At 37.7% G+C, this 24,021-nt stretch overlaps 1 protein-coding gene across 4 annotated transcripts in view; it reads left to right on the plus strand.

Moving 5' to 3' along the window:
• The window catches only part of pitpnm3 (PITPNM family member 3), a 117,028-nt gene that overhangs the window by 87,205 nt on the left and 5,802 nt on the right, over positions 1-24,021 (plus strand). For all 4 annotated transcript variants that reach the window (XM_065281029.2, XM_065281031.2, XM_065281030.2 and 1 more), the window contains 7 exons: positions 2,115-2,272; positions 3,065-3,235; positions 11,037-11,237; positions 15,423-15,571; positions 17,967-18,083; positions 23,176-23,292; positions 23,631-23,779. In XM_065281029.2, coding sequence (XP_065137101.1) covers positions 2,115-2,272; positions 3,065-3,235; positions 11,037-11,237; positions 15,423-15,571; positions 17,967-18,083; positions 23,176-23,292; positions 23,631-23,779 — 1,062 coding nt within the window. The remainder of the gene's footprint in view (positions 1-2,114; positions 2,273-3,064; positions 3,236-11,036; positions 11,238-15,422; positions 15,572-17,966; positions 18,084-23,175; positions 23,293-23,630; positions 23,780-24,021) is intronic.

Consider the following 24,021-nt stretch of genomic DNA (forward strand, 5'->3'; position numbering starts at 1 on the left):
AAACACAAACACGCGAAAATTCTCGGGGCAGCCGCATATGTCCAAATTTCAGTCAAAACCGTTCTATTTCATCATAAACAATCTCAAAACAGGGCTTTAAGTGTAAAATACCGAACTTGTCCTTTAATTGTCTTGAATTTAGGGGGCATTTTTATTTAACCTGGTTGCATTTTTGCCTAAAGCTCTTCAACCATGAAGTTATTTCCGACAATGAGACGCAAACAGGCTATCTAACATTAAATGACAGCAAAATGGACTCAAATGACTTGGATGGTGCATTAAAATTTAAGTCAAGTCAGCAGCGAAGCAACACAGATTGAGAAAGTTATTTTAAAAAGTTGACTTTATCAACTTTTTCAACACAGCAACCATATCCGTGTACTATAGTGGAGTGGATGGAAGACGTTAGCAGATGGCCAAATATAAAGTTGTCAGATACATACGTATATTAGTATATTATATATTAGTGCAACCAAACGCAACAACCAGACATTTTGATGCTGGGAAACCATTTTAATAAACTTTTTGAGTTGCTAACACGTTGGAACCAGTGGGGAATAACACCACTTCTGTTGCCCAAATGCGCGCGCAGGCTATTTGATCACATGAGCTGTAAAAGGGTCTATACCAAATTCCCAAAATAACGTTGTTTTTAGCAATGAAATGGGTGCACTTTAAAGTGCACTATACAAGTTGAACAAACACAAAAATCATGCATGGATATATATATATAAAAGTGCACAAAGGTACAAAAGCCCAAGAAACTACAAAGAAACAAAAAAAGTAAAATCAAGGAGGCAAAACAATATCCACAAGAAATATTTGCTCATTGCATGCTTGATGGCTTCAAAAAGCACTGAGGATGTACCTTGTCACACTTGGACATTAATTTTTTTGTCGCTTTCCTACAGTTATCAAAGGAACACTACTGTACACCTAAAGCAACTTGGGGTTACAGTAAGTGGCTTGTTTTAGGGTACAATGGTGATGGTTCATTGCTTCTTGCGAGATTTGATCCAGGAAGCTTTTCATTACCAACACTGAGCTTTAACCACAGCTTTAACTACAATGTATTTGGTCTTTATATAGTCAAGTGAGATATACTAGACAATGATTTCCACACACGTCTGATAGCTCTGGTCCTGAGGGAGACTTATCACTTGACTCATCCATACACCTCAGCTCTCTCATGTCTCTAGCCCAATCATCTATCCCTGGAGCCCTGTATACCCCGCACACCCCATCCTTTTCACACTATGACTGAGGTGAGATAGCCAGTCAAAGTCTTTAGCAGCTTTCCTGTCATTGTGTTGTAGCGTGACATAGTAACAAAAGAATGCAAAAAGAAGGCGGAGATGTCAAAAGTCGACAAATATTGTTGACTTGTTGTCATTTAAAGCGGATCTTGTTGATGAAGCACGAGTCACTGTTTGTGACACCTATACAAAAAGTATAGGTATAGTATATATTGACTTTAACCAAAATAAAGTGATATAGCACATACTCTTTATCGCAAGTGACTTATTTTCAGAACAATGTACACAGAAACTTATGAAGTCATGAAGGATGCCCAGTGTTTCTTTCTATAATCCATTGGTGGCAAAATTAGATTTTTAGAGAGGGTACCATGAGCAAGACCATAGGTTAATTTTTCAGTGCAAACACGTGCTGATAAAGTGCACACCTGGAATATACTGTAGGTCCTGCTGTTTAAAAGTGTCTGTTTAATGCAAATGAAATCACAATTAAACTGCTGAAAAGAGCAGCAGCTAAGACCATTGTAAATGTTCATGCTTGACTAGTTCGGTATGTCATTCTCCAGCTTGTGTAATAGTAATTAGCTGATAAATGGTAGCTACCATCATGGTCACATCGACCTCAGAGACTTAAGTTAGCTGAGAAGTACACAGGAGACTGGGAACATCAGAATCTCATGCTGAGGACCAGCATTCAGAATACAGCCAATGCTGGTGGGGACCACCACTGATGTTTTGAGAAGGGTAATCATGCTCAAAACTGATAACCTTCCCATAATACTCTTTGTCTTGTGTAGGCATAACTTTTTTCCTGAAAATGTCATATTTGTACTTATAAGTACATATTTGTGTTTGCAGTCTAATACAAGATGGAACAGATCTGAGACCAGGCAGCGGCACCAATCTGGTATTGAATCCAGGTCGCTTTGACTTTGAGGTATCAGATTGTTTTTTTCTGGGCTGTCCTCTTGGACTGGTGTTGGCCATGAGACGTACCGTGCTGCCTGCTGTCCAGGGTTAGTGTAAATCACAGACTCCAATTTATGATCTAGGGCACACTGTCCTGTCCTGACATTCACTGCCATTTCTTTGTTTATCATTCATAAAAAAACGTTTTCCCAGAATTCTTAAAGGAAAACACCACCGTTTTTCAATATTTTGCTATGTTCCTACCTCAACTTAAATAAATTAATACATCCCTATCTTTTTTCAATGTATGCACTTAATATTTGTACAGCGTGTCGTGAATGTGCTAGCATTTAGCCTAGCCCCATTCATTCATTAGGATCCAAACAGGGATGAATTTAGAAGCCACCAAACACTTCCATGTTTTCCCTATTTAAAGACTCTTACATAAGTAGTTACGTGAGTAAGTATGGTGGCACAAAATAAAACGTGGTGATTTTTAAAAAATGAGAACTATATAGTATGGCGGAAGAGCACTTAGTTTGCAGCACTTTCCTTGGCGCGCAGTTACATCATCACTACTGATCTTTAAATTGGGAAAACATGGAAGTGTTTGGTGGCTTCAAAATACATCCCTGTTTGGATCCTAAGGAATGAATGGGGCTAGGCTAAATGCTAACACATTCAAGACATGCTGTACAAAGATTAAGTGTACGCATTGAAAAAAAAGGGTATGTATTAATTCATCTAAGTTGAGGTAAGAACATAGTAAAATATTGAAAAAAACTGTGGTGTTTTCCTTTAATCATATGTGCATTGAATTTTGACAGTGCTTTAGGTCAAATTGGTTTAACTAAAACTTTTCCATCTTTTTATTCCCCCACACATCCTCTATCCCGCAGTGTCTCAGCTCCGGCCTGCGTGTTCTCAAATCTTCAACCTGTTTTACCCCTCTGACCCTTCGGCATCTAGACTCGAGCCCCTGCTGCATTCCCAGTTCCACAAGCTGCCTCCCTTTCCTGTGTCACGATATCAGCGCTACCCGCTGGGAGACGGCCGCTCCAACCTAATCGGTGAGTGAAGTGTCCCATTGAGAAGCAATTAAACCTTTCGGCACCAAGCTACACACACAGATTCAGCACACCATTTACTGTTTATTGTTTCGTAATTGCTTTGTCATAGTTTTACGCTTATCTTCGGTTACCAAATTGTCTCCTGCTGTTTTAAGAAATTACAGTTGAGTTTTAAAAAAAGGTTTTCTGGGTAAGAAAGAACAGTCTTGTTGACTCTCTCTGCATTATATGCAAACATAGTAGAAAATATTTCTACACTTCAGCTTGGATGAGAAATAAACATTGGGTTGTAATAATATCAATCTCTTTTTGCATGCTTCCTGCCATTTTCCAGATAACATCCTCTGTTCTTACTCTGAACCTCTGGTGTATTACCATGTTCTGCACACTGGGGTTTCACTCTGTAATGAGCTCCTGATTTATTTAAAGCATATTTGATCTTGTTTCACCCACGTTTGACTTTTATGTCGGTCATTTTAGGCTTGTCCCATTTTCTTGGACTCTAGGACAAATATTGTTAGATTGCATTAGCAAGCAAAGGTCATGGGTTTGATCCCAAGGGAGGAAGCACACATACAAATATTATTTGTATGTCTATAAGGTACTGTACGGTGTGCCTTTATGGAAACTGATTAAAGGGATAGTTCACCCAAAAATATATGAATTTATTTTCTGATAAACAAAGAAAAAAGATTTTTTGATAAATGATGGTAAGCACACAGCTGATTGTAACCATTGACTTCCAAAGTAAGCCGCTGAGATGCAAGTGTCTGTCTCATAGGAAATATGACACTGACTTTTAATTATATTAAGTTCCACTCTGTCGATCAAAGGCAGAGAATGACACAATATTTGTTAGACACTGAGGCGTGGATGTACGGTATCTCAATTTAACACACACACACACACACACACACAGTTTTAATGTAGCGGTTAATAATTGCCATCCTAATGGAGTATCTTTGGAGCAGCCTCCCATGTGAAGGGTTCTGCCATTATGAGTCATTACTAATTTACCCAGCGGGGCTTTAATGTGAAAAATGTTTCTGATATCCATCGGTTTTCTTGTTTATGCTTTTCCTGTGCGTTCGAATAAATTTATTTGATTTGGCAGCCGGCTAAAAACCCAGAGCCATTCATTTCGAGTGGCCAGAAACTGGGGACCGTGTCCTCTAAGCCAATGTGTGGATCCAAATCATGCAGTTATTTTTCTCATTACACTGAGGAACAGCCAGTTTCTCTCTGCTCGACTCTCTCTTCCTCTCATCTCTGTGTTGGCGTCGGCCCCTCGTGCACAGAGCTCATATCCCCTTTCGCCCTCATCTTAAAGTCCTTGGCTATTCTATAGTGCCGTGGAAAATGCTTTTCCCTACTGTGCCTCGGTCTTCAGTTTTCTCCGGATCGCTTCTTCTGTCATCTTGAAGTCATGCTAAGCTGGTATTTCAAAAGCGGCCTGTTGACATTCCTTTAATGTTTAGTTTGCTCATCTTTCATTTTGTTATTTTTTAGAGCCTTGGGGTTTTTATATCGCAGAAACACTTTACTATAAGGTTGTTGATGCATTAGCTAACATGAATTAACCAATACTTCCACAGCATTTAAAAAGCTTATTTCATGTGAATTTAAACATTTACTAATACATTTTTCAAATCAAGTATTATAACTGTTAACATTAGTTAATCAATAAATGCTGAAAAACTGCTAATTTTGAGTTAATGTGATTTAATTCATTTACTAATGCTTATGTTTCTTACCAGTATGAGTAACCTTACTGGCATTGCACGTCTTAGTGCAATCTGCATGTGGGATGTCTTCTCCCAAACAGAGACACGGGTCATGTTGTTTTATCATCACGATCACACAAATAAATGCTTTTTTGTTGATTATTAATGTTCAGTTCATTTTCAGTTGTTTTGTACATTTTATTTTAGTGTTTTTTATATTACCTTAATGGTCCTGGAGTGTTGTGCCCTGTTTCCCATTCAGCATCTCTTAAAGGTACATTCCACTTTTTTTTGAAAATAGGCTAATTTTCCAGCTCCCCTAGAGTTAAACATTTCATTCTTACTGTTTTGAAATCCATTCAGCTGACCTTCGGTTCTGGAACTAGCACTTTTAGCATAGCTTAGCACAATCCATTGAATCTGATTAGACCATTAGCATCCCGCTAAAAATAACCAAAGAGTTTCAGTAGCGCCTCACTGCAGAACACGACATCCAGGGGCAGGGTTGGATTCAGATCCAGGGGCGGAGCTGGATCCAAATCCAGAGATCTCTTCCCACTGCATTTTGATTGGTCGGCAGTTTTACCACAAGACACGTCATACACGTGTTGTTGCGTTACCATTTCCACTGCGCATTGAGTCGTAACTACATTAAGTTATTCTTTTAACAGAAAAAACAAACCTTACTTATGACTACAATAAAAGGTGAAATGTAAGTTTTTTGCTATAATGTTTTGGAGTAAAACATTTCTGGCACTACGAGTAATCTTACCACATGCAGTTTAATACCTATGAACGTATACAGTATAAATATGCATAATGTTTAACATATATATGGCAAGTTATTTAGAAATTAATACATTTAATGTTTATCTTGTAGGGACTTTAAACTTGTTTTAAGCGTCTTTGCTTACAGCCATTAGGAAACAGGTTTCCTAAATATGGTTTACGTTTTTTTAAATGTGCTAATAAAAGATATCAAATAAATTTGTGTTTTTATGTTTAATAAGTGGGATAATGTCCAGCCAAGTGGGTCACAAATATATCCCTTCAGTGATATCACCCTGTCGGGAACGTCTCCCTTACCTCCCCTTACAGTAACTGTGATCATTACTTACTAAATTATGAATCATTCTCGACTATATTACTAAACAAACGTACACTTAAACTGATAAGAGCAAACGTTGGCGTCCACAGGATGCAACTAATTGCGGGCTGCAACAATGCAAATATACTGGTTCATTTGGCGGAACAAAGTATATAAATTGGTGAGGAGTTGTATCTAGATCCAACCCTGCCCCCTGGATCTCGTGTTCTGCAGTGAGGACCATCTCAAGAGTTTCAATGGATTGTGCTAAGCTATGCTAAACGTGCTATTGCCAGACCTGGAGATCAGCTGAATGGATTTCAAAACGGTAAGAATCAAATGTTTAACTCTAGGGGAGCTGGAAAATGAGCATATGAGCAAGTGGAATGTCCCTTTAATGCCACTTTGATTTCTGTGCTCATTGCCCGCATTGTCTTTTCCTCTTCGTCCCTTTCTTTCTTTTCTTCATGTTTCACTTTTCAATTAGAGTTGAAGGGATGACTCATGAACTGAGGAAGTGACTATTTAATTTTATTTTAGGTTATCCACTTTGATGCATTAATGTTGCCTCTGTGCTCTCTTGGTGCTCACCAAGGCTTTGTTCACACTGCACACAAACTTGATTTGGCTTTCAAATCCAATCTTTGGGACTGACTTTTTGCAAGCGATGAAGTCTGATCCATTTGTTCAGGGTAGTGTAGTGTATGTCCAACGGTTGCTGTAGTAAAGATACAGTGATGCCAGGAGACTTGAGAGAAGTTTAGTTTTAGACTGGGCTCCAAATAATATCAATACTTTGTATGATCCTACATTAAGTGCCTTAGACCAGATGATGAAAAACTTTTTAAAATCTGATCCATTCAGACTGAGATGTATCACAAAAAGTTTGAGATAAATGAGATTTAAAAAAGTTCCTCACTTTTGTAATTTAAGGATCAGATTTAATGTGTACAGTATTTCAATGGGTAAGTTGTTCTTAACCCTCGTGTGGTGTTCATATTTTTGTTACTTAGACAATGTTTGTGGGTCTAGTGGACCCACGGCATTATTCGTATTCTAAAACAATCCAGTCATACAAATTTATGTATAACTGTTTACAGATGTTTATTTTAGCCTTATTGCAAGTGATATAGACAGAATTTATGGTTAATATTTGTCATTTACCACTAGTAGAGGACTATTTATAGATTAAAGTGCTATTCGTTTTTGTGATAATATGAAATAAGAGAAGAAAATTCTATTCTCTCCCAGATATTGGGGAAAAACATGTTTATCTTAAATAAGTATTAATCACTTTTTCATCTCAAATACGTTTTTTATCACTTTGATGTTTAAGTCTTTGAACTTAGTTTGAAATTGTACACATTTGTGTAAGTTTACATAGCACAAGCCCCATCTGGAAAGATGCTGTATCATAACACATCATCCACATTGAACACATAACCTGTTCATGCCAGCCTACACAACACATAAGAAGCAGATTTTTACTATGTAGCTGTGTTGCATATGCATTTCTTGCATTTTATAGACATATACTGTGTCGTCCTGTCCATCTTATGTCCACACACACTGCAGTAAATTGTTGCTATTGGCTACAACCTAAAATGATAAAAATGCTTGGATATAAAATTTTACTTTCTCTATTTCTACTTCTCTATTTACTTTCTGTCACGCACTCATACACACACACACACACACACGTGCGCGCACACACCATAGGTTTTGTGGTAAACCCATGGTTTTACAAATGGTAATCAATACACCAATTTGCCATGATTACTACACTTTTACTATAATACAAGCATGAATATTTTTTGTAAGGGAGATAATGGGAAAATGTAGAATGGTTCCTGTTAGACAGAAGGTAAAGTGTTTGGGACAGTGGGGGCAGAAGTGTTCATGCTTGATATATAACATGTTGTATCCTTGCAGCATTATAGCAAGTGCAGAAGGACAAAACTCTGACATGCATCCATCACATATGTACAGACATATATACAAACACACTCATGCACTCACAGGAGTCCCAGATAGAAGAAAAACAGAGTGAAGTTACATAGCACATTCAATTTTTACACTCTTATTAACCCCGGGTCCAGTGGACCCGAACACCACATATGTAATATAAATGCGTAGGGGGGTGAACAGTGTACAGTCATTATAAATTTGTTTATTTTTATGTTCTTTATAGAAAATGAGCCAAGGCCAATGAATCTGAGGTTAAAACAATAATTAATTGCATAATTTTTCTTTTAGTAAACATTAAAAACGGGTCCCACAGACCCGAACACCACACAAGGGTTAAGAGGTTTTCAGATATAGGTGATGAAAACACACTTTTCAAAAGTCACAACGCTATTTTATTGCTTTAAGTAGCCTAATGTTTTAAAAGTACACATAAACACGCAGAATGTACATCGCGTAACCCCAGTAACCTTACCTTAATAATGCGTGATGCCACTGCCTTGCTATTGCATGTTTCTGTGACGAGAATCATGTGATATAAGAGTTTAATATAAGACGTAAATTTGAGCACAAATGTTCTGCGCATGTGCACAATGTATTTTTGCATCAGATTGAGAAAATACTACGATTCACGTGTTTACATGCGTACTTTTCTCCTGCGGATCGGATCACAGATCGTAGTACACCACCCCCTTCAATACGATCCATATTTGCATCCGATCGTCCTCAATCGTATTGATTGAGCCATCAATACGGATTATTTGCTTGCATGTAAACGTACCTAATGTGTACCTAAATGTATTTGAGTCAAATTTCTTAAAAATCTGTCTATCCGAACAAATCCTACAGTATGTGATCTAAGTGATAAACTGATGTCTCCTATTGGAATAGCTGTGATCACAAAAACATGTTTGGTTGCCTTTATATGAACAGTTTAAAGTGATACTCTAGCCAAATATCAAAGTTACCCCATTTCACTTTATAAACTATAAAAACTAGCTTACAGTAATGGCGCATCTTGGACACAATGATATTACGCAGCGCCTGAAACTAGTCCCCTTGGTAACTTTCAATAGCAGTGGACTATTTTCGGGCACTGTGTAATAACATTGCGCCTCCTGCAGCCATGTGATGCAGCAAAGTCTAGATTATTACCCCAGAATGAGAGTATAGTTCCTAGTCATATGGGCCTAGAAAATCACAACATTTTATTTTCTGTCTGTCTTAGTACACGATATAACTACAGAAGAGTCAAAAAAATATCAAAACTCTTTGGTTATTTTTGAGGGAGATGCTAATGGTCTAATCAGATTCAATGGATTATGCTAAGCTATGCTTAAGTGGTAGCGCCAGACCCAAAGATCAGCTGAATGGATTCCAAAACTGTAAAAATACGAATGTTTAACTCTAGGGGAACTGGAAAATGAGCATATTTTCAAAAAAGTGGAATGTCCCTTAATGAAAGGACCTGTTGTAAAAAGGCCTATTTCTCACACAGACTGCTGTGCTTTGGTAACTTATAACCACTGTATTGTAAGTTGATCTGTGTTTCTGCATAAAGCACAGTCTTCTCTCCCATTTTCATCCAGGCTTGGCATAATAGCACCATCTGATTCCCGGCCACGCTTTCTCAAGCAAGCGTTCCTTCGAATTTATATTCTGCGGTCGGCTCCGGGGCCTTTAGTGACATGAGAAATTAAACAGCGCAGCCATGCAGCCGAGCCCGGGCGAAAACTCCCCGGAAAAGGTCAAGATGAGAGACCGCTGAGTTTAATGCTGCAAAACTGAATCCAGACAGATCAGCAAAACGCTCGACTCTCTGGAGCTTGTGCTGATTCTGGCTGTGTTTTGTACGGACATATGTGCATTCAGAACACGCATCTGCTCGGCTCTCAGAGATGTCAGTTTGACCGGAAGGCAATAAAATCGCAGGCTGGTTCTGATGACCAGCACTGATAACGCCGCCCCTGCTTTAAATTCAAACCTGGTTTTCCCACCTCGCTCATCTCCCGGCCCTCCGTGTCCCCTTTTCAGACCCCTATTATAAACAGCCAATCATCATAATTGTAGTGACTGTCAAAGCTGAAGCCCCGTCTGTATAGTACTGTATGTAAGTGGCAAATAAGAGACATCAATTTGCTGGGAGGATGTCAGGTGCACTTTGTCACCTCCAGGGTCACACATGCATGATTGTGGTTGAGCCCATGATGTGGCCAGACTAATGGGATGTTTTGAACACAGGCTGCTTGACTAATGAAAATAGATTCAATCTGGCCCTGTCAGAAATAACAGGCTGGGTGTTCGTGAGGTATCAGGCGGAAGAGGGCGGAAAGAAGAACACTTAATCCCTGTCAGGAAACATTTACCGTAGGGCTGTTGCACAAACTTAGTTTGACATAGTGGTGTGTTATTATGAGAGTGAAAGGGTTGCTTTTGTTGTCTTGGTTGTGCAATGGCTTAAACAGGAATCTCTGAGGACTGTAATTTATTCTCTTCTTTCTCTCTCTCAATTCCTCTATATCTGTCTTTTACACCCTCCACCATATAAGATAAATTGTTTTGACTGCAATGCCGTATGGGATTGCATCACCAGAAAGGATGTAAGCTGTTTTAACATTTGTCAAAAACAAGGTTTCTTAGAAGGCAGGTTTATTATGCAACCCTTTGGAATCGGGTTGGGTCTCACCTACACGTATAAATCTATAAAATGCTATCTTGGTAGGTAGCAGACTAGGTTCTGTAACAAACTTAAGTCTATATTAAAGTACAAGTGAGTTTTATTTATAGACATGCGTACAAAACAGAAACCGATACACAGAGTTGTGCCTCACAGGTTGCAACAAATTTAACATAAACTTTCAGAAACATGACAAATGAACATAAACTAAACAAACTATACAAATACAGTATTTTAAACTTGGAGAATATTAAATAAAAGACAGTTACACAACAGTTTAAAGTGACAATTACCTAAATGTCTTAACATATCGAACTCTCACCATCATACTTTTTGCATTCCCTCCAGTTGACGACATCCACAGCTACCCGGATGTGTTCCTGCACGGCAACACAGTTCCATCGAGCGCCCCTCACTCCTCCACTTCCCAGGCTGAACGGAGCACAGTTGGGCGGGTGGGTGGCGAGGTCCGCAGGTCCAGTTTGACCAGCATGGACAGCCAGTTGTCGGGATGCTGGGAGAGCAGGCTGAGCAGCACCATTGGCAACAGTGAGTAGGCAACGGGTGGGCGAGCTCCAGGAACAAAAATCTCTTAGCTTCCCTCTTTCACCAAGTGTTTGTCTTTGATCTTTTGTCAAATTCGCTCTTTAAACTGTACTGCGCAAACCTCATAATTAGTGATGCTTTTTGCTCTCTAGCCCAGTGTTGGGTCTCTGCGCTGCCAAAACTCTTAAACTAGATTATTTGTCTGCCACAATGCAGCAAAATGCCATTATGGCCGTTGTTAGTATAAACAATGGTAGTTTTTAGACATTTGCTTTTATACAGTGGTACTATAGAAGCAGGTGTGTTTTATATATATATATATATATATATATATATATATATATATATATATATATATACATATACACACTTTATACCATGGGGCTGTTGTTGAATGCTTTATTCTGTTTGGTTGAGAAATGTTCCACAGGTATGCATGATTTTTCGACAAACGCACACCTAACCTGTTAAATGTGCTTTAAAATTACCCACAGGAGCGGTGTCTGTGGTTTCCATGCACCACCTTTTTTTCGAACGTGTACATAAGTGATGTGACGTATTTCCCTTCTTTGTGCAAGACGTCCGTTTTAATAGCCAGCCGGTAGAAAACAGTGTAGTGGGAGCACGCATACAACATGATTTAAACATTTATGGTAAATATTTACTAAACCTGCCATGTATGAACCAGTGTGAGGATGAAGTGGCATGATATATCATATGGATATATTTAATTATTTGGTGATGTTGCTTGGAGGTGACGGCTCTTCAATGTACGACTATAACAGCACAGAGGCATACTTTACAATGGGAAAGTCAGCCGAGTGTTCGTATATGAAATAGACCAAGACTTCGTGTTTTTAACCTTTTCATGTGACGGTTTAAAATGTCACAACTGTCCCTCTGGTGTGAGGTTTTTTAAACGGCAATTTTTAATTGAGTTGTTTAACTTTTTATGGTGACACATCAAGCCTCTCGCGTTTTGACAGTCAGCAGCATCTTTTTTATTTTACACATTGTAAGTTATTTGAACAAATCATAATAAACATATTAAACTACTACTACATGTATTCAGTATTGTTTTCGTTTTATGAAAATATTATTATGCAGTAGATAAGACATGAGCTTATGAAATGATTTGCTTATTAAAAAATTTAAAACATAACAAAAGTACGCGCAAACACATAAAGAACTATTATAAACATTAACTAAGCATATATATTCTGTACTGTAATCACATTTTTATAATAATATAGTAGCAGAATAAATAAACCAGCTAAATCAGCATAATATTAGTTGTTTTTAAACAATTCTTGTATTTATTGTTCACTGGCAGTGTCTATGAAAGGTTTTACTGGATAAATGTGTGGATACAGATAATGAATGGGTGCACGTGCGCCACATACACATTCGGCTCTTGTGCGTGGATAAAATTCAAAACAAATGTTTTGTAGAGATGTAATGCATTTGTATTAACTATATGGCAACCCCTAACTGCACAAATTATGCCGGTCTCCCTGGATTTCATAATAAACATTAAAAAGCCAGTCAAACGGCACACTCGTTTCCCTTGCAATACGACTACCATTAGCTTTAGTGGCTTACCGGAAGTCTTACTGTACACAAAGGAGCCCACATTATGTCAAAAATATTTTTTTTTTAATTATTTGAAAATAATGCAATACTCCGCTTCGCGTTGTGCCGCATTACCACCTTGGGTGTGCATTATTTTCGATAGGGATGGGCCGATAAATGGGCCGATGATACTTGCGATGCTTCTTAATGAATAAGAGTTAAAAGTCGCTACATGCAAAATGCATTTTTGCGCTCTCGTGCAGAAACTCAGTATGGGCCGCAGAAGAAGAACCATTTACACACGCAGCTCCAGAAAATGGCTTAAGCATATATTTTTATTGCTGTTCTTCACACCTTTTCAGGTATTTTCATGAAATTAAAGAATATGTATAATGATTATGTTTGACGAGTGTTGATTTTTCAAATGCATATTATAAAAGACTCAAACTAATAGTGGTTTCAGATTGATAAGGACTTACTGATCAAAAGCCGTAGTACATAAAAAGATGTGCATAAAATCGGCTGTGCGGTTCGGAGTCGCTATCGGCCAGGTATTATTATGTGTATCGGCATTTATCGTCTCATCCCTAATTTTCCAGTAATTCAACGGCCTTATTCATCAATTCCTTGTGTATTACATGCATAATGTGTACATACTTGAATGTTCATTCTGTGTTATGTATTCTTGTTGTACATAAGAACCATACAGGTGCATCTGAACAAATGTGTGGAATAGTTCATTTGTTTTAGTAATTCAACTTAAATTGTGGAACTATTTAACTGTATTAAATAAATTCAATGCACACAGACTGAAGTACTTAAATATATATATTTTTAATGTGCTGATTTTGGGTCACATTTAACAAAAACCCTAGAATTCACCATCTCATCAAATTATAATATGGTGGCATGCCAATCAGCTAAACACCTGCAAAGGTTTCAAAATGGTCTCTCAGTTTGGTTCACTAGGTTAAACAATCATGGGGATAACTGCTGATCTGACAGTTGTCCAGAAGACAATCATTGACACCCTTCACAAAGAGGGTAAGCCACAAATATTCATTGCCAAAGAAGCTGGCTGTTCATAGAGTGTTGTATCCAAGCATATTAACAGAAAGTTAAGTGGAAGAAAAAGATGCACAACCAACTGGGAGAACTGCAGCCTTAAGAGGCTTGTCAAGCAAAATCGATTCAAGAATTTGGGTGAAATTCACAAGGAATAGCCACCACACACAGACATGTCAAGGAATTTTGCTACAGTTATTATATTTCTCTTGTTAAGACACTTTTGGACCACAGACAACGTCATAGGTGTCTTACCTGGGCTAAGGAGAATAATAACTGGACTGTTGCGCAGTGGTCCAAAGTTTTTTGTATCAAGTGGAAGCCAGTTTTGTATTTCATTTGGAAACCAAGGTCCTAGAGTCTGGAGGAAGGGTGGAGAAGCTCAGGCAATGTTGATTCAAGTCCAGTGTTAAGTTCCACAAAAAAAGTGCTTTATTAAAACTCAAAAATAAAACTCAAAAATGTTATTTATTACTTCCAGAGTCATTTCAATACCACAGCCTGGGGGTAACAAACACTGCAAATACCAAAAAAAATTTGGTGGTTGTGATGAGTTCAATGTGCCAGCTAAGCTAAGAAAGAGAGTCTGGCACTGCAAATTGACTTCAGATTAAAGTTAAATCAACACGATTGGTTGAGGAGGATTTCAAGTTCCCAGCATGCTTTGCCTGAGCCTGCATTAAGAGAGCATTTTTTGAAATTAAGTGATATTTTATGTAGTTTTCAGTAATGAGAAAGACTCAGTGGTGTTTAACATTCATTTATGTTGGAGATTTAGAAGAGTTTGTTATTTTTTATTTTTGTGGTTGTCATTGTTCAGAAGTGTATTGCCTGTGCTTAGGCTGTAGGTCGGATATGTGTTGCTTTATCATATTAACAAAACTGTGAATGTCAGCACTGAGCTCAGTCTCTTCACACTTACACTAGTCTTAAATTTAAATGAGGCACATGATCTGTTTCTGTGACTTGTGAACAAAAACAAAATGATAAAAATAAGTTTTAAGTACAGTATGCAAAAAATATATGGTAAACACCTTAAATATTACTTTACTTAAATATTAAATAAAATGAAATGTAAACTTTTAAGTTTGGGCTAATAGTAAGTTGTAAATATTATTTACTGTACTTAATTTTTTTTATTTAAAAAAGTTGCTTTACTTAAAACTTGTGTTGAAACTAACTACATCTAAAGTGTTGAATACTTCACAGTGCAGAAGGACAACAATTCACTCAAAAAAAAAAAAATTATTGGTCTTATGAAATATTCTAATTTGTTAAGATTGGTGGGTTTTTGTTAAATGTGATACAAAATCATCACAATTAAAAGAAAAATGATTTAAAGTACTTCAGTCTGTGTGCATGGAATTTATTTAATACACAAGTTCCACAATTTGAGTTGAATTACTAAAATGAACAAACTTTTCCACAACATTCTTATTTATTCAGATGCACCTGTATATAGGATATAATATACATATATTATAATATATTACACTTTAGATAAAATACTGAATGCATAAATGTAAATGTATTTTTGTCTGTATGTCATAGTCTCCAGCAGCTGGTGGGGCTCTAAGCGGTTGGATTACGCTCTGTACTGTCCAGATGTCCTCACTTCATTTCCCACAGTGGCTTTGCCTCACCTGTTCCACGCATCATACTGGGAGTCCACTGATGTGGTCGCCTTTCTTCTGCGACAGGTACTTTCAGAGTCTGAACTTTTATTGTGTTTACAGTTTTGTTTTTTACTGACAAAAAGGTTTAAACCAGCCTAATTTGGTTAAAGGGGCACTCTGCTTTTAAAAAAAGGTCATTTTCCAGCACATTTTCCAGCTCCCCAAAAGAAGAAACATTTGATTTTTACCGTTTTGGAATCTATTCAGCTTATCTATGGGTCTGGTGGTATCACTTCTAGCACAGCTTAGCACAATCCATTGAATCTGATTAGACCATTAGTATCGCGCTAAAACATAGCCAAAGAGTTTTTATATTTTTCCTATTTAAAACTTGACTCTTCTGTAGTTACATTGTGTACTAAGAACGACAGAAAATTTAAAGTTGTGATTTTCTAAGCAGATATGGCTAGGAACTATACTCTCATTCTGGCGTAATAATCAAGGATCTTTGCTGCCGTAAAATGGATGCAGCAGGCGCAATAAAATTACGCAGTGCCTGAAAATAGTCCCGACTGCAACTCTGCAACTACACAAACTTAGTGCCGATCACATTGAAAGTTACCTATTTTCGGGCACTGCGTAATATCATTGCGCCTGCTGCACCCATGTTACAGCAGCTGGAACTGGAAAGTGAGCCTATTTTCCAAAAAAGTGGAGTGTTCCTTTAAAGATTAGACTTTCTTATAAAACAAATTGGGTTAAAGCAGGTTAAAAACCACATACAGTGGATTAATGGAATGAATTGAGATAACATAGAAACCACCTGACAACCAGCCAGAGCATCCTAGCAACCGCATCGCGCTACTCCTAGCAACCATCCTCTCTGACTATTGCTTATCTCATGCCAGAGGAATCAAATTAGTGTTACGTGACAAGACTTCAAGACTTGACTTTTAACACACAAAGATTCTGAATGGCCAACCTCTATCTGTCCTTAATCAAACGACTCTCACTGAATCTCCTTCTCTCTACCCACTCTTCTTGATATGTTCCTATCTCTTTTCTTTTGTGCCGAAAAGTTTGATTTATGCAAAGCAGGAGAATATCCGTTATAATATGCCTTTTATATTCACATCATTCGTACTTCTAGCCGGAAGACAAATAAATCTGACACATCCATTAATAGGCACCTCAGCCTCACTTTCAGAGATATCAAATAGTTGATGTAGTTATCAATGCACATCTATACAGGCCTCACTGTGGAGTGTCATATTCAAATGAGCTTTTTTATTATATTGATGCTTAAAAAGCTGCAGCATAGGAAAGAAGTAGTCAGTTTTGATCAGTATATCATATTAAAGGGTTTTCCTTTCTAATCGTCTTTATCTCCATGGCAAAAAAAAGATTGACACAGTTGAAGTTGAAGCGTTGAATTGAGGTGATTCACAAATGAGCTGAGTTTTAGGCTTTGCTTACATGTTATATTTATTCAGTCTGATCTGCTTAGTGTAGGATCAGTTTTTTTAATGCCAGCTGATAGGGTAGGATATTGTAAATACATATTTTTAAGTTGGTGAGCATAACAACTGAACCTGTGACATATTTATTTATACAAGCAGTACACATACTGTACAAATACCTGTTATCTAGTCAAAATTGACATGATTTTGAAGAAAATCCCCAAGTTCAACAGGCAGATTCAAAATCCCTAACCCTTGTGAGTACTCGGTATGAAAGAGGGATAAACACTGTCCTGTTGATCCGGCAGCAAAGAAATTTCATCTATACCCAAATCCACTGAGCGATTTATTTCTCAAATACCAAAGGTTATAAAATCCATCTAGCATTCAGCTGTGTAATACTCACAGCAGTGGTTTATAAGACAGTGTGAAAAGAGATAAAACGATAGAAATGTTAACATTTATTTATTTTTTGCTTTGGGCAGATGTAAAATACTAGATGTGGTATAACACATGCATTTATGCATTCTGATTTAGTTAAAAGTAACTGTAGAACTGCACAGAATTGTAAAATTATAGCTTTTGAGGAATTACAGTGTGTTGTTGTCCAGAGATGTTTATCTTTAAGAAAAGTAGTTTTTCTTTTTATCTGTAGTTGGATGAAAAGCAGTTATATTAATTCTTTGAAAGGTAAAGGGTGTAATTTTTCAGTGCTAAAATATTTTCTTTTATCCCTGACTTTACTGTAAATAAGCCACTCATCGGTTGATCCTTTAAAACGTGTAACACTTTGGGAATATCACAACATTGCCGTACTTTTAGAGTATCCCAGCCAGCCTGACACAGCAATGTTAATGTGAGTTTTGAGTGAAGCTACAATTTGTCTGAGTCTGACCAATAAGAGCACAATCATAGAAAACTATTTTTGTAATTTTGTTTTGGCATAGAAAATTTACAAAAATATACAGCCTCACGGTGATTGGTTATTGGTTTTAATTTTCCATCTGATTGATTGACAGGTGATGCACTGCGACTCTGTGAAAACCCAAGAGACTGACAAAGCTGACTCCGCCCCCTTCTCACCTTCTAGTCCAAGAGAAAAGTGGCTACGAAGACGAACACATGTCAAGCTTAGGGTGAGCATGACATCATTGCCTACACACTACTTCTAGATTTAAATGCATGTAGGTTAATTTTGTGTACTAGGAAAGCGTGGTTGTTCACATGTAGTTTTAGCAAAGGATAAATGGATTTCAATCATCGAAAATCCCTTACGGTTGCTCTGCCCAAATGTGTAACTTTTGTTTGAGAAGTGGGGATACACAAAATGGGAAAAAAGGTTTTCGACTTATATCCCATTCCCTGCATTTACATACGTTTAGGGACTTTGGTGAGACAAAGTACAGGAAATAATTAAGTTAATTATAATGATAAATTCTGCCAAGAAGAATATGCTACTAAACTATGTATAAGGTTTATTTGTTTTTTACATAAATCACCCTACATAATGGAAAGAACATTCTGTGAAAATATAAACTTAATATCTTTAATATTGACTGAGTAATGTCATGTCAGTGATTGAAATCATAGTGAAATAAATGCTTGAAAAAAACAGCTTATAACGGGAAAGTAAAATCTGTTTTGTATTCCTCAAGCGTCACGTTATGTAAACTGCATTTATAGTAAGGAAATATGCAGATGTCCCAGCAAAAAGCAGTAAATACAAACACTTTTCTCTTCTGAAGTTCACTCCGTGAGTCCGCGACTGCGCTAAAAGCTAAAGACGGGGCGCAGCTAGGGAGAGAGGGCCCACCTGAGGGGGTTGCGCATGCGGCACAGTCAATGGCTGGGGCTTTCAAAAGTTTATGGGCCATTAGATTCATCCTAAGCATCCCCCCTTACGGCGCCCCTTCAACACAGGCAGACTCTCCTTGTTTTGCTCGGTCCTGTTCTTCCTTGGCGAAGACAACATGCATTTTAAAAATTCAAAACAAACTACTTAAAAATGGGGAGGACACAATTGGGATTTTGAAAGGTGGACATGTCCCCCCGTCCCCAGTGGAAATTATGCCCATGGCTCTGCCACCATATTTATTTATGCTACGATTAGCTGTTCTTTCGCTATGCTCTCAATGTGGTACATAAAGGGTGAATCTGGTTACATGAACTGTGATGCGCTTGCTGCAACATCCAGAAAACGTGTGATTTTATAGATTTTATTGGTGCAATGTATATGCGCCTGGAAAAAAATAGCATGCATGAGCGTCTAAATTTAAAATAACAAACTTGAGTGCACAAAAAGTGCGACATGGACTGAAAACAACATAGGAACTTTCGTTCTTGTGATTAATTTTTATACATACCTCTGCGCATGGTCTGCAGGCAAACAGGCAGACAGCGCACACACATCACTCCACAAGTTAGGACTGCAGCAGAGACCCGGCATTGTACAGGAACTAAAAATATCCCACCTCTTCCATGGCTTTGAGTTTTTCATACGCTTCACAATAGCTCTGTAAATGTGGGCAGAAATCTGCTCTTTACAAAAATAACGCATCATGTTTGACCTTGATTCACTGCATAGAGACACATCAATACAATTACCTAACAGTGCAGATGAAAACTGCCTGTGCAGGTTTATTCCAGCGCTCACTCACTTCATATAAACACTATCCTGAAGAAGAATTAGGCCTAGTTCTTCATTGAGGTTAAGTATAGCTCACCGAAAGACTTTGGCGTTGCCAGTGCTACTTTCTCTTTTAAGAGTAAATGGTGTTTTGATCAGCCAGGACCTTGATCTAAAATCGCAGTTATTTCTTTCACCTGCGGTACCACTTTAAATGCACTGATGGCCTCGGTGGAGTTTGATCAGAGTGCTTGCAAGCCTTTCATGTACATATGTTGTTTCCAAAGACTCTTGATGGGCTCTTTCAGACACTTAATGCAATGGATATGTGCAGTCGGGATAGAGAAGTGGTTTTAGTTCTTTTGAAGAATTTCATGTTTACATTTATGCTTTTGGCAGTTTACTTTGTATCTTTATGCAAAATATGGGCAGTTTCTCAGGGTTTAGATTAAGAGGTTTAGATTTTTTTTAGGTTAGGGGGGCTTTAAGACATCTTAAGCCTGCACTTTAGTCTAGGACTAGGTAAGCTGTGTCTTATTTAGAGAAGTAATTGGATTAGACATTTGCATTACATTTGGCATTTTCCATTATGCAAAGTGATTTAAGTGCATCATAAGCTATACATTTATCAGTATGTATACTCTTTGGGATAAAATCCAGGAGCTTTTTAGCTGCAATGCAGTGTTGTACCCTTTGAGCTACAGGAACACATCCCCTCGTCCCCTTGCTTAATTATATCAATATTTTTTATGTTTCTTGTATTGATCATTTGACATCAGACTGCTGTAGGCATTACATGCACCTAGAAAACCTTTCTTGTTTCTTAATGTTTCTTCTTCTAAAGTCATCAAAGAATCATTCACTTAAATTAAATAATATTGTATTCCCATACGATTTTTGGTCACACTTTACATTAGGTGTCTTTAACTACTATATACCTGCATAAGAAAACATGTATACAATCAGTAGCGGCCATTAACTTCTTTTTCGAGGGCGCACAATGTGAAACTCGTCACAACATGTATGTAGCCCATCATATGTGTGGCTCGTCATTTCAAAATATGTGTTCGGCGTGTCATGTAAACTTATGTGCATCACGTGTGATGTCAAAATACAAGCCTGCTGCAGGCTGTATACAATGTAATGATTGTGTACATACATGTTGTTATATAGTTTTTGCATTTAAAGTTTATAGATATAATTACACTTATGTACATTGTCAAAAATGGCCACTACCTGTCACGGTGGCGGTAACTAGAGTTGCAAAGGGGCGGAAAGTTTCTGGTAAACTTCCATGGGAACTTAATATGGGGAATTTTGGAAATCTTCCAAACTGGAAACATATGGGAATTATTTGGAAATTTAGCCAAAATGATATACACTATATCACATACAAACATAAAATATTTTGTTTGGCCATAAGACTTTTGAAAAAAGTAAAGAAAAAAATTACCCCAATCTTTTGAACGGTAATGTAAATTGTTACAAAAGATTTTTATTTTAAATAAATTGTTCTTTGTTTTAGTTAGTATGTATTTTTTCTGGATTTATTAGATAAAAATAATTCATTCTAGTAAGCAGTGTGATGTGTGCATGGAGGATGTGCAGGGTAGAAATTAAACTAAAATTGCATTAAATCTTGTTTTAAACAAAATAATGCTGCAGGATTTTTTTAAAGGGGACATTTCACACGACTTTTAAAGATCTTTGGTGTCCCCAGAGTAAATATGTGAAGTTTTACCTCAAAATACCATATAGATAATATGCAAATTAGTTGATCTCTGCACTAAATGGCAGTGCTGTGATTGGATAGTGCAGATTAAGGGGTGGTATTATCCCCTTCTGACATCACAAGGGGAGCCAGATTTCAATTACCTATTTTTTCACATGCTTGCAGTCAATGGTTTACCAAAACTAAGTTACTACTGTACTGTAGGTTGATCTTTTTCATATTTTGTAGGTTAACTGAAGCACTGGGTACCCAATTGTAGAACGTAAACATAGAAAACATCAAATTTTCATGATTTCCCCTTTAAGTTCCCTTTTATAGACTACTTTGCAATTTTTTTCAAATTCCCAGTTTGTTACCATTAATTCCCATGGAATGTTTCCAGCCCCAGAATTTTGCAACCCTAGCTGTACTCTTTCAAAAAGTACACCTTTGCACCCAAAGAGCTTATATTAGTACCTCAGAAGTATATTGGTGCCAAAGAGTGCATATCAGTATTTCAACATATTAGTACATATTAGTTCCTCAAAGGTAAACATCGGTACCAATGGTATACATATCTGTCCTTAAATTCTTATACCATGCAGTGAGTTGAATCCATTCCAGAGTCATGCATGTTTTATTTCCCAGTGATGTACTCCTGCGTTTGGAGCTGTTTTGTGGAATGCACTGTGACATTTCACTACACCTGTCAGCTGTAACAGTCCCATGGCTGTGATCCGTCATAGCCGATGAGTGTCTGAGGATCCGTTCAGGTGTGCAGCTGCGCGCTGTCATAACACATATGGCAATGTGATGCATGTTGCCTGTCAGTGCGTGGGTGCGTAGTGCATCCATACGTGTTTGTTTGAAAGCCCATCATGTGACAGTCACATATGAGCCCATGCCAGAATACATTTTTGACCGACTTCATCAACATGCAAATGTCTGCAAGCTGGGAAATGTTTGACTGCTTCATTAAATGACAAATCTAAGCCATCAGGCTTATTAGCTTGTGTGGGCTAATGATTTATGGGGCTGCACGGCTATGGGTGCTTTAATGGTGCCACGCTAACATGATAGCATAACATTAACGATGTCAAAGCACTTTGGAAGTCATTTAATGGAAGTCATTTATTTTTTGTGAGTTTTAGCAGATTTTTTGCAAACAAAAACCTTACTGTTTAACTGCATGCAAATACGACCAAACAAAACAGATGGTTGCTAGTGCATTGGTTCCCAACCTGGGGTTGAAAACCACTGGTTTATTTGCTAAACACCAGCAAGCAGTCCTAATTATATTTCAAAGGTCATTGTTACACATTAATCTTACAGGATTAGACTTACGGTACAGCCTGGTTTAGATAGATAAGCTTCAATATCCTGTTAGATTTCTTCACCATTGTAGTTTGTATATAAGTGAAACATCTTGAATTGAGCTCATATGAGACACGTTTATAAATTCAAATGCTGTACAGCTTTGCCTTTTCCCAGTGAAGGAAAACCTTCTGGTATTTATCTCCCGTGTTTGCCCACATGGAGGTGAATAACTGCGGCCAGTTCTTTGCTAAATTTGCATAGCTTTGCATTTTGGCTGCTTTAATTTTCCATTTAAGTTCAGCTGCATCAGCAGGCACCGTAAGGTTTCTCGTCCCTGAGCTCTTTGTGTCACACAGCTTCTACTTAAATAAAATGTATTAAATTCGAAAAGCTTTTAAACCCGACACCCTCTTTTGGATGGACTTTGTACTCCATGGGTATTAAACTGCCCCCTTTCTCATTTATCACATGTCAGAAATGATGCATAGCGATATTATCACCGTCATATGCTCATATTGCATTTTGCCACAACATTATTTACATTTCACCAACGTCCCCCTCTTTCTCTCCGTAGAATGTCACTGGCAACCACAGAGTTAATGATGTCATCGCCACCGAGGACGGGCCTCAGACGCTGGTTGGTCGTTTTATGTATGGACCGCTGGATATGGTGACCCTAACTGGTGAAAAGGTGAGAGATGGATTCACAAATGCTGAAATACATTAAAACAGACTGTGTGTTGATGCTAGGATTCATACAGTTGCATAAAGCATTTGTGTACATGCACATGCTATGTGAAAACACTTAGATTTGCACTTCCTGGGCAAAATATCAGTTTTTAAGGCGTTAATGTAAACACTGTCTGTTGTGTGATGATAAGTGAATGTAAACAAGCTGAACAGAAATTGTGTGTGCAAAAATCAATCACTGTTATTTTTTAATATTTAAATCCTACCTAACATTTATTTTATCGCAATAAAAGAGTTTTGATGACATCAGTCATTTTTCTCTGTATTTTTCCCTTTTAGGTGGATGTGTACGTGATGACCCAGCCACAGTCTGGTCGCTGGGTGCATCTAGACACTGAAGTCACCAACAGCAGTGGCAGGGTGACCTACACCATCCCCAAAACCAAAAAGCTGGCTGTGGGGGTCTATCCCATCAAAATGGTCGTCAAGTAAGTCAAAGCCCAGAGGTCTCTTTATTCCAAAAGGTCCCTGAAGATTATTTGTAATGTAGCAAAATGGTCACGCTCTCAGGGTTGTCTCAGCTGAGATAATTTGTGAGGATACCAAAGTGGGTTCAATTGGTACTCATAAAACTCTCGCCCTCAGGGTTAAAGGAAAACAACTCCTCTCTATTAAATAGATATCAGGCCACGTGCTGCATTTTAAGCTTCATCAAGAGGTGAATCTTCGT

This window comes from Paramisgurnus dabryanus, chromosome 8 (assembly GCF_030506205.2).
Source record: "Paramisgurnus dabryanus chromosome 8, PD_genome_1.1, whole genome shotgun sequence".
Lineage (NCBI taxonomy): Eukaryota > Metazoa > Chordata > Actinopteri > Cypriniformes > Cobitidae > Paramisgurnus > Paramisgurnus dabryanus.